General features: G+C 40.4%; 1 protein-coding gene across 1 annotated transcript; it reads left to right on the forward strand.

Annotated features, from left to right (window-relative positions):
• The first annotated feature begins 3,927 nt into the window (after nt 1-3,927).
• On the forward strand, nt 3,928-9,216 carry grk1b (G protein-coupled receptor kinase 1 b). The gene is made up of 7 exons (XM_056594535.1): nt 3,928-4,720; nt 5,295-5,422; nt 5,743-5,900; nt 6,763-6,846; nt 7,606-7,730; nt 7,849-8,050; nt 8,933-9,216. The coding sequence occupies exons 1-7, from the start codon at nt 4,022-4,024 to the stop codon at nt 9,214-9,216; spliced, it is 1,680 nt and encodes a 559-aa protein (XP_056450510.1). The 5' UTR covers nt 3,928-4,021.
• Nucleotides 9,217-11,696: the final 2,480 nt, after the last annotated feature.

Below are 11,696 nucleotides of genomic sequence, written 5' to 3' on the forward strand. Positions count from 1 at the left end.
GAGAACGGTAACAAGATCAAATTAAATTAAATACAATTTTATTTTTGCAGCCCTTAATCACTGGTACAGTCTCAAAGGCCTTAAGAGGCCATATAATTATGACACCCCCCTGACCCTCGCTCGCTCGGTCAAGGATAAACTCCCTGAATTAGCAAGGAAGATCCCATCATCCAGGGATGATCAGGAGACGAGACATCCCTGGAAAACCAGGTCCCTACCTCTGTACAATTCCCTTGGTGACTTCAAAACGTGTTTCCTCTTGTGTCACTGTGACAAAGGTCCACATCTACAGAAACGGTGGAACCTTACATAAAAACAACACCAATAATCAACATGCATATGCATGAAGAAATACCAAAATAACGAAAATAGCATAACAAAAAGCTGACCAGATCTACTACAAATGACCACCCATCAGCCTTTATTCTACCCTGGCTGTCGTATTGCCTGGAGGAGTCAGCGTTGGTATTAGACACCCGCCATCCATACATGTGAGTGGGTAATCCAGTGCTTAGCCAGGTCATCCATCAGACAGATGGTCCTGATTGGTTACTCCTCTGTGACATTCCAGCCATGCACTCCACAGGCCTTATAAACCCACAGACATGCTGCATGTATTTCTGCAGAGGGACGTTGCTAGGATTTAAGGACATTCAGGGCTGAAACCCGGATCTCATTCACATCCAAAGTTCATGTCTTCATCATTAAAAAATTGTAATGTGTACCTCAAAAATGTGACATGAATTGTGATGCTAAAAATATAAATTTGATTCTAATAGTAGTTTTGAGTAGAGGCAGAATTGCTCTCTTTACTCACGTATTGACATGCAACATTAAAAGATTAGAGAAAAATGGTTAACTGTAAAATTATATTAGAATATTAAATGTTACACAAACATGCACACACAATTCTCTGATACAGTTGATGCATTGCGACCTGGAACCTGTGATGAATAGATTCCATCTTCAGATCCGGGGCTATTCATGAAAACTCCTGGGCTGTAGCCACACAAACCCAGGCATCACGACACCGCTTACTTAGAGTTGCACTTGGCTTTCATAGATAAAGGCAAAAAAAAGAAAGAAAAAATCATAAGAAATGCCATGGCTGTTTGGTTTGAATCGTATTACTATAGTAATCTAGTCTGATTATTTGTATGGTTATGTTTGTGATTTCATTAGGTTTCTCCGGCTCCCAGCTCAAAGGTTCAGGGTTTAACTATTAAACCAGCCTGCCCTCCAACCTAAACAACAGAATATGTTGTTTGTATATGTCGCCAAAACTACCTTAAAGCGTCTAATGGGCTGTTTAAAGAAACAATCATGCAACAACAGTCAAGTATGTCAAGGTTCTGTCTTGCCAAACCCGATATTGGTTTAAGTCTCAGTGGAAAATGCAACATTGTAAGAAATTCAGCAGCAAAATTAATTTTGAGAAACATTTCTGGCAATAAATGTGAATTTCCTTTTCGTAATCTTCAGTTATAGAATGTATATGATGTTAAGTATGTGAGTTAATGCAAAGTTTTCTATCGTTCTCATGGTGATTAATATGGATGTTCTATCCCTGAAACCACTAGTTTGTATTGTCTCTGCGTTGTCTCTGTGTTGTGTAGTCATCTGAGCGGTTGTGTTCAATGATATTTTATGTTGTTTTTTTAGTTTAGAATTTTTTAAGTGTGAATTTGGGAGATTAAATATGCAGTGTTTTTATGTGGCAGGACGGAAGTCTATGTTCGCTAATCATGACACAATCATACCGCTGTTAGACGATATTCTTTCAATGAAAACATAGATTCCCCCCCATTGTATCCAACCCTCTCGGTTGCCATGGCTGCAACTATGTGTTAACTTAGCAAACCGATGCTGACACGTGACAGTGCCTCCCATAGGCGTACTAGGTCACCAGACTTGTGGACGCATTGATTATCATTAGGGGTAATTGTCTGGCTGGAACAGCGGCTTCCGAGGCTGTTTTTAACTACATCTCTCTTTAATCAGCTGATGGCGACATGGCTAAGCACCTGGCAGAAGTCCCTGACATAGTTCCACTTTTCAAACGGCCCCACGATGTTAATGTAAATAAAATGTCAGCCTCTACTTCAAATTATCAGCAATGTGAGCATTGGAGTATTCTAGTAGCAATGCATTCGTCAGATGGTAGCTTCTCTGAAACCCCCAAGCCGCCAAGAAGGCTGTATGCTTTAAAATGCTGTAGGGCAAAATGAATTGGCAGTTAGCTGTCTCATTCCCAGTAAAATCCATGGCAGTGTTCAGTGTTCATGGCAGTGTTCACTCATGTGCCCCTTTTTAACTTTGAGCATATGCCCCTGTTAAGGTCTTTGCACGGCCCTGTTAAGAAGTCACATTTGTGTGAATCTTTTTAATCTATTAAGTATCAATTATGTCAATCGTTGTTGTAAGTGTTGATTTACATGTTCTTAGACTATATAGTTAATCCCCTTTCCAGATAATCTATTATCTCAAAATGAACCAATCAACCAAAATATATCCTTGTTCGTTGCTCCATCTATCAACTTTCCGAATTTCGGATGTAATAATTACCAGGTATTGGTACATTTGGAAATTGTATCAAAAAACATTTTGGTACCTCTGACTTTATGGAAAATGGTACGGTACAAGAGCTTTTCTTCTGTACAGTAATCACTCCCGCTGATCATTTAAACTGACAGCCTGAGACAAGACGCTTTCATCAGATAATTGTAATCCTCGCTCGCTAACTATCTCTCAGGCAGGACTTTAAGCTGACCCACCGACCAATCCCAACTTTTATTTACGCACACAGCCTTTTCAGGGGCAAGAGAGGAAGTTTTGAAGAGTCTTTGATAGACAAAGTTTCACAAGGACTCCCAACAGAACAGACAAGATGTGTTTGCGTTGTAATTGATAGGAGACCTTTACTCGTGGCAAAAAGGGATAGAAGTATATTGTGGATGCTAAACTTCTGGATTAAATTGACTCCCCTTTGACTTCTTGCTTGAAAGAAACAAAGGTAAGTAACCCTCCATGGGTCAACACTATTCTATGAATATGCAGTAGCAAAGCAGAAAATAAAAAAGGATGCACCGATACCCCCCATTGCAAACAGATGTTCACGATGGCTACCTTGCTGCTTTATCAGCGATCTTTTTTGCATCCCAGTTTTTTTATTATCAGACTTTGAACCCACATTAATAGTAAGCGGTGACTAATGCATCTTCTAATGATAGCTTATTGCTTCTATTGATTATATATGATTCTCTTAGTATAATTTTGTTTTTAATCTGGTTTCAGAGCAATATTCTTTGTTAAATATTCCCCAATAATAATAAAACATGCTAATAAATCAATAACAAACAGATAAATCAATAGCAGTATGTTTACTAGTACGAGTGATGTTTCAAAGTCCTTTGTTGGGAAAATTACTAAATCTATTAAATATGACAACATGCAGTACCTTTGATCACAGGTATTGGACAGAATAAATAATAATGCGTTTTTTCTATAAATATCTATATTATATATGTCTTGTATTTCTGTCCTTTAGATAAATATTTTTTTATTTATTCGTAAATTACATTCATCCAGCTAATAAACTAATTGTAATAATAATGGTTAAGATTAAGACTTCATAACACTACATTTTCTGATAATCATAAAGAAAACAAGACATGTTCATGAGTAAAAGTAGTGTAAGTCAATCTCCTGTATGAAGTCAGTCAACGTTATTAGAATCATAGAGAATCAGGAAGTGAGTGATTCAAACTGCCTTATCACTTACAGTGCTTACACCCTGACCAAGTAACTGCTTATCTAAATATTACAGAAACAGAAGGTTTCAAATCAGTCAAACACTCTATTCACTTTGAAGCTAAAGCAAATGTACAATAAAGCATGCCATTTAAAGTCACAACTTATAACCTTGGACCAACAAAAACAGATGTGTTGTCCTTAAACATGGTACTGATACCAAGATTCTGCCCTTCCAGGACCTTGTGAATCTCAAGGCCCAAATCCAACCATGGACATCGGTGCCTTAGAGACGGCGGTGGCCAACAACGCCTATGTGTCGGCCCGCGGCAGCATCGATGGCGCTTCGGCCGCCGCCATGCGAGACAAGAAGATGCGGGCAAAGCTCAACCTCCCGCACATCAGGAATTGCGAGCAGATGAAGACCACCGTGGACTCTTCGTTCGACTCCATGTGTGTGGCGCAGCCCATTGGCAAGCGGCTGTTCCAGCAGTACCTGGAGAGCGAGGAGACGCACAAGAACGCATCGCAGCTGTGGAAAGACATGGAAGACTACAACACAGCCCAGGAGAATGACCGACTACAGAAGGCCCAGAGGACGGTCAACAAGTACTATGAGTCTGCGGCCAAGACCTTCTGCAGCTTCCTGGAAGAGAAGGCCGTCACCCGAGTAAAAGAAGACTACAAGAACATCCGAGGTGACCTGTTCAAGGAGAGCGAACAGCTGCTGCTCAAGCACCTGGAGGCCAAGGCCCTAGAGGGGTTCAAAAACAGCTTGTTCTTCCAGCGCTTCGTGCAGTTCAAGTGGCTGGAGAGCCAGTCTGTGAATGAGGACTGGTTCAACGATTTCCGAGTGCTTGGTAAAGGAGGTTTCGGAGAGGTGCATGCCTGTCAGGCAAAGGCAACAGGAAAGATGTATGCCAACAAGAAGCTTGACAAGAAAAGGCTGAAAAAACGTAAAGGATACCAGGTAAAGGTTTTTCTTCACACAGAGCACACACCTCCATAACCAAATGGGGTCACCTAAAGCGATTATAAAGATTGAAAGGGGCCCCGAGAAATCTCTAATTTAAAAACGTTGATCACATTGATCATAATGGGAAACTAATAAATATTAAAATAGCTGACATGATGATGCAAATTGGCCTTAACCCTCATCACCCACATTCATTTAAAGAGGCTTGTGACTCTCCCAAAGGCGTAAGAGAGTGGCTCTGAGCCAATACAGAGCAAGTTCCACATGCTTGTCACTAACTTGATTAGTTGTGATTAACCTTCTTCTGGTGAGCACCATGGGATTACACTCCGGTGAGCCACTGACTCTTGATGGCCGATTGCCAGCAGTGTGCTTGGCACTTGCATTTAAAATGAGTCGCTTTGACGCGTTATTCTACTACACAAGCATTGACCCCAAAGGAGAAATCCTGCAGTACAGAGATCTGTATACATGTTGCTGATACACACATTCATTTGAAGATGCTTTTGCATGTCTATGCAACTTAGATTTTTACTGGAGGGTTTCATGCTTGCATGCTTTTATTTAGGGAGCCATTGTGGAGAAGCGCATTCTGGCAAAGGTACACAGTCGCTTCATCGTGTCACTGGCGTACGCCTTCCAGACCAAGAATGAGCTTTGTCTTGTGATGACCATCATGAATGGAGGAGACCTCAGGTAATTTGTGCAAAAAGCAAAACTCAGACATCTTCACAACAGTATAGAGACACAGGTTCCTTCGCTTGGCTGAAGTGTGCTCTTTGGTGCTGCCTCCAGTCACACCCCTAGTGAGCCTAACATAGAACAACCTCACAGCTAATACACAGGCAAGCCCGCCGGTTTGTAATTCTATAAGTCTGACAATCCCCTTTACACCTTTACACAAACGTCACTCTCCCTGAATATCCAGGCATACTTAGACTTTGGTAATTACAGGATTTTCGACCAGTATTCCCATCGTCTTAATTGTGTTCAACCTGCTCCCGGTTCGGTTCTAGGTACCACATGTACAATGTGGATGAAAAGAATCCGGGTTTTAATGAGATAAGAGCATGCTTCTACACAGCCCAGGTCATCTGTGGGCTGGAGCACCTTCACCAGCACAGGATCGTCTACAGAGACTTGAAGCCAGAGAATTTACTATTGGATGATGCAGGTAAGCCCCGAAATACCACTGTAATAGCATCTGTTTCCCATCTAGAAAGAACATATCATATTATATAGATAACGTTTATGAATAATAATCGTATAATCCAGTTTATAGAATTCCTTTAAAGGGTTCTTGGTCCCAGTTGTCCCGTTACTGGGAGGTGCCTGGGACCGCACCAGTGAGATTCAGTCAACATCAAGCAGGATAAACCACATTGTACAGCTCTCCCTATAACTAAACTTCTCTAATCCAAACCCAGTGTAGCACTGTAGCGAGTTCTGCAATCTAAATCCCACCCTCGACCACAAAGCTTTATTACATCTGTCATAAGACTCTATAACACATCAGTTATGAAATATTGTGCTACTGCTAAATCTCTTCACCTAAATAATAATGCAATACTTGTATTTAATAATGTGCACTTTCCACTGTACATTTGTGACAAAGTATTTAATCTGTAGTGAGGCACCTCTTCTCATTTATTGTGTAGCTCATGGGTGTGTGCATTTTATGCCCTTATGGCATGACATTGTAATCATTGTGTGATTTATTTATATTTATATTGCATTTTATTTTATTTTGTATTATCTTATGCATGTATGTATTGTTGGATACTTTATTTTATTATTGCTTATTTAAGATTCCATGGGCTGTTGTACCAAGTACATTTCCTATGTATGGGATGAAATAAAGTTCTTATCCATCCATCCATCCATCCATCCATCCATCCATCCATCCATCCATCCATCCATCCATCCATCTATCTATCTATCTATCTATCAGCTAGCCTGAAGAACGAAGATGGCCAATAGGTATGATCTATTGTCTATCCCCTGCCTCCCTGACAACTCATTGCATTTCAACACAGGGCACGTCCGACTGTCCGATTTGGGTCTTGCTGTGGAGCTTCCGCCAGGACAAGATACAACTACTGGATATGCAGGAACTCCAGGTGATTGATAAAAAAATATGACCTGTCCTTAGCATTAGGACAGGTCTCTCAATCAAATCACAGGGGTCTCTCAATCAAATCTAGTGTTGAGCCCGATATTCGTATAGTCATATATTCATTTGTTAGGTCGCTAATCTTATCTCAATTCAGTATTTTAATGCTTCTTTTTTTTTTTTTTTAAAGGGGCAGTGGAACTCAAATCGTTTTATTTTGATTCAAACATGGTCATATTTCAGATCTTTCAGAACATTGTTACTGAAACAAGTCATTTCGAGAAAATAGGAATAAAAACCTATGTTTTATCTCACCCAACCAGTTTATGAATGTTCTACACTGCTCCGAACGCAGGTAGAAACATTTCTGTGACCTCCAAGTGCCTTTTAGTATACTTAACAACGTCACAACAAAGACGCACAAACAGACACATGTTGATGGTGGTGTTCGAAGGAGGGTAATGCTTTTTGGCACTCAAAGCACAACGCCATGGTGTGTGTGGATGTGTGGAGCTCGTTATGGCCAGCACTAGATTTTGATGTTCGCATCCAAGAGAAGGTTCTGCTTCTAGGACACTTGAAGTATAATTCCACGATGTGTGTAGATGTGTGAACACATAGTGAATACAATGAAACAAGATTCTACCCATTTGAAGTAGTAAAAAATAGCAAATGAAGGTGAAACACTATCAATTGCGAATGGCATCGTTGACATTGTGAGCCAGACGGGCATAATAAAAGATTTAAATGTGTGCTCTGAATGCAGGCTTCATGGCTCCAGAGCTGCTCCAGAAGAAGGCATACGACTACTCAGTGGACTACTTCACGCTGGGGGTCACGGTGTACGAGATGATAGCAGCTAAAGGACCCTTCAGAACCCGAGGAGAGAAGGTACCGCCTGTGCTCACACTGCATTAGTAGTGGATCAGGTAATTTAAAGATTCATAAACACATGAACACTTTTGATCGATTTTGCCATCTTGTCGTTTTCGACCCATGTTTGCTTCAGGTCGAAAGCGAAGAGGTCACTAGGAGGATCCTCAACGACGCGGTCGCCTACCCTCCCACCTTCAGTGCGGAGTGCAAAGCTTTTTGCGAAGGTCTGATGGAGAAAGATCCGGCGAAACGCCTGGGCTTGAAGGACAACGAGTGTGCAGAGCTCAAGAGTCAACCGTTCTTCAAGGAACTCAACTGGGGCCGCCTGGAAGCAGGTGAGAGGCCATGACACCCGCTGAAACACATCAGCAGTAATACGACGGTGGAGATCAGGATGTATCCATGGCCCTTTTTTTCTGATACCAATAGTGATTATTGTTCAGCATTAGTGGACCGTAAGCATGTAAACACATCCACAAAGGCCAAAATCAATGATAATGGATGGAATTTATATAGCGCTTTTCTAGACACTCAAAGACACACACTAACCTACGACGGAGTATCAGGGCCACACATAAAGAAAAAAAATATTTTTGCCGTGACGAGATTAAAGTCGACACGTCGACTTAATTAACACGTCTGTTCAGGTCCTCCTCCTGAACCGACATTTTTTTCCGTACAACCTTTTCAGCATCCTTACACTAATCACCACACTGTGGCTCTGCGCTAAAACAACGAGGATCTCTTTATTGTTAAACCGACCGATTCTGAAATACAAATTTACCAAATTATCCACACAAGCCATTGGATTCAGTGCAGGCCCTTTGGAGCGGTTGCTATCTCCCCCAACTAATTTCAACTGTATCCTCGACAATTCAAGTTTAATGTCGACTTTAAAGTCGGCAAATCGAGATTAAAGTCGACATAATATTTCAACTTTATTCTCGACATTTCGAGTTTAAAGTCGACGTGTCGACTTATTTGCCGACGTGCACATATTGCATCCATAATGAATACAATTAATAATAGTCATAGTATGTTATGGTCAAACTATATTAATAATAAAGTCAAAAAACATTATTTATTAATGTTTAATTAATTTATTGAATATTTATGAAAAAAGGGAATAAAATAAAGAAAAGAGAATGAAAGAGACAGTGTGTGGTACGGTACCGAGGGGCTTGTTCAAACGACATGTGCGCTTCTCTCTCCTCCAGGCATGCTCCCTCCGCCCTTCGTCCCGGACCCAAAGATGGTGTACGCCAAAGACATCGACGACGTGGGCGCCTTCAGCACCATTAAGGGGGTGGTGCTGGACGCCACGGACACCGAGTTCTACGATGACTTCTCCTCCGGGAACATCCCCATACCCTGGCAGGAGGAGATGATCGAGACGGGCGTGTTCGGGGAGCTCAACCTCTGGGGCGCGGGCGGCAAGCTTCCCAACGACCTGGACCCCAACTTTGTGGAGGCAAAAGGGGGGGGCTGCGTGCTCCTCTGAGGCCAAAAGGGGGGGGGGGGGGGGGGGTTGCGTGCTCCTCTGAGAGGGGGACACGGAGGCATGTCGGGATGATGAGGGAAGGCTGGACGGAGAAGTAGTGCAAGCAATATATAAATATATATATATTTCGAAAGAAAATTGCTCATATTGTAGCGTTGACATACAATGTACGAAACACTTTGTAATTATTGAGAGGAGCATATTTATTTTATTTATAGCGATGATACGTTTTTTTTAAGTTTAAAGCATTTAGAGTGGATTCTGTATGTGTTTATTTTTGTCATGTAAATATTATAGCATTAATAATACTATATTGTGACAAAGGGAATATCAGGTATGTCAGAGAGATACAATTTTGTGAACAAATGTAAATAAAAAAACGAAGGTAATCGAATTAGCAAAAATGTATGGAAAATTGTAAGAAGTTCTGTTAAGTTTTAAATGCATCTTGTATAGACATAAGTTAGGCCTATGTACAGTATTTGCAAATTATGTAAAGGACATATGATATTATAGCTTAGAAATTTAGAGAAACAAATACCCTGCTCAACTGGTAGAGCATGGCATTAAGGGTAAGGGATTTGAGTCCCATGGGGAACAACCATGCTATTAATAAAAAAAACATTCACGATAGGCTCTGTGGTACAAAATGACCTGACTGCCATCTCTCTTCCTATTCTGAAGGTGTTAGTGAGTGTGGTAGGCGAAGAGTTCTGGAGAAAGAGAGAGATTGAGTGAGGTACAGGAGAAGCCTTTACTTCGGACGACATATCTATACATATATATATAGATAAGAATATGTTAAGTATTGACTACGTGACCCGACCGAAACTACATCATATGTCACAAACTTCAACACAAGGCAACAATAGCAGCCATTGTTAAATGTTCATGGGATTTTATTTAAAGCACACTAAAGCAACTATACATGTAATCCCTCAGGTACTTTTGTTTGAACACAGGACCAAAGCAAGAAGGTATTAATTATTTTGATACCACATTGATAAATACTTAGTCAATAACGTTCCGAGGGTGTGCATCATTTTTCCATAGCGGGATTACTCTGCCTTTTATAAGTCACTGACCTACAAATACAACATAAATAACGGTGAAATACAACTTTCGACCAGATTTTTCCACGACAAAACAAACAAATCTATGTAAAACAAAATGGCCTCTGATTACTTGTAAACAGGGTTATATCTTTGCTATGCTCCAAATTCAGTTTGGATGTTTATTTTATGGACCTATGGATTCTTTCATGTGTTTGGTGGGGGGTACGATGGAAACACAATCCTTGAAATAGCTTTGGTACCAGACTTCAATGATAACACATTGCTTCCGTAATTCAAAAGTTATTAAGTTAGTAAATTCTAAGAGTCTCTGGGCATATTTCACCCAAAAAGTAAAAATTCTGTTTATTTCAAAGGACTAAGAAATGCTGTAACATAAATAAAACAAGGCTTTCTGCAAACAAGGCTATTCTATTAGGCTTAGGAGGGCGACATCGAACAGTATTATTTTCCTTGTTGAACATTTGCAGTGAGCTGAAGAGGTGGTCGTGAGTAGGTACCAGTCGACCACACCCAAACGATCCTGGGTTCGATCAAGACTGATGCATTTGAAACTCAATTGTTGCCAAATAAACTTTTTATCGTATAACGTTTATGATTTTGTATAATTATAACTTTAGGCTGCGAGTCGAAGATCGAATCCGGAGATATAGTATGTTTGATTTTAATTTGCGCCTTTAACTTTGTTACTGTCCCTTTAAGAAAAAGCCAGGTCAATGGGTACACGCTCAAAAAGATAGATAAATTGACCGAGGTAAGGGAAATAAAACATTAACAGCGTCAAGAACAAAGCGGAATATCGGTTTTGTACGCCGCAGAACTTTGTACTGGACTTGTGATAGCTCACAGGCAATACTAAACTTGCATTTGATAAGATATTAACTGGAATATGCCAGGTTTAAAAAAATTAATCCTTAATAACCATCAAACTACTTCTATGAAGAGGATATTTCTTAATGAATGCATCTGCTAACTTTAAGGATGTCAGTTGATGCGTACTATGCCAGGCATGGGTGCCTGAGGTATGGCTTCTAAAGGAAGACATTTACAACAGGGATTTAAACAGACCAGAACTATTTCTTAGTCGAGTATCGCTGAGGTGTTTCAGAGACAGTTGTTCAGTGGATGGCACAACTCTTTATGAAAAGAAAACTCTTGATTTGAAAAGCAGTCCTTAATTAAGCCTACACATACAAATATTACATTATGCCCTCAGAGGGGGGTCATTTAAACAAAAGAATTGTTTCCCTTCAAATCTGTTAATGCTTAACCACTGCGGCTATAGACACTTTCGATAAATCACACACAAAACGCTTTTTATATGGTCAGCTTTCCAATGTTTACTCGGACCGCAATTCGGTATTTCTTCAGGAGTCATAACTTATGACACTGGGAGTGACTTACCTG

Source organism: Gadus chalcogrammus, chromosome 7, assembly GCF_026213295.1.
Source record: "Gadus chalcogrammus isolate NIFS_2021 chromosome 7, NIFS_Gcha_1.0, whole genome shotgun sequence".
In the NCBI taxonomy this organism is placed as follows: domain Eukaryota; kingdom Metazoa; phylum Chordata; class Actinopteri; order Gadiformes; family Gadidae; genus Gadus; species Gadus chalcogrammus.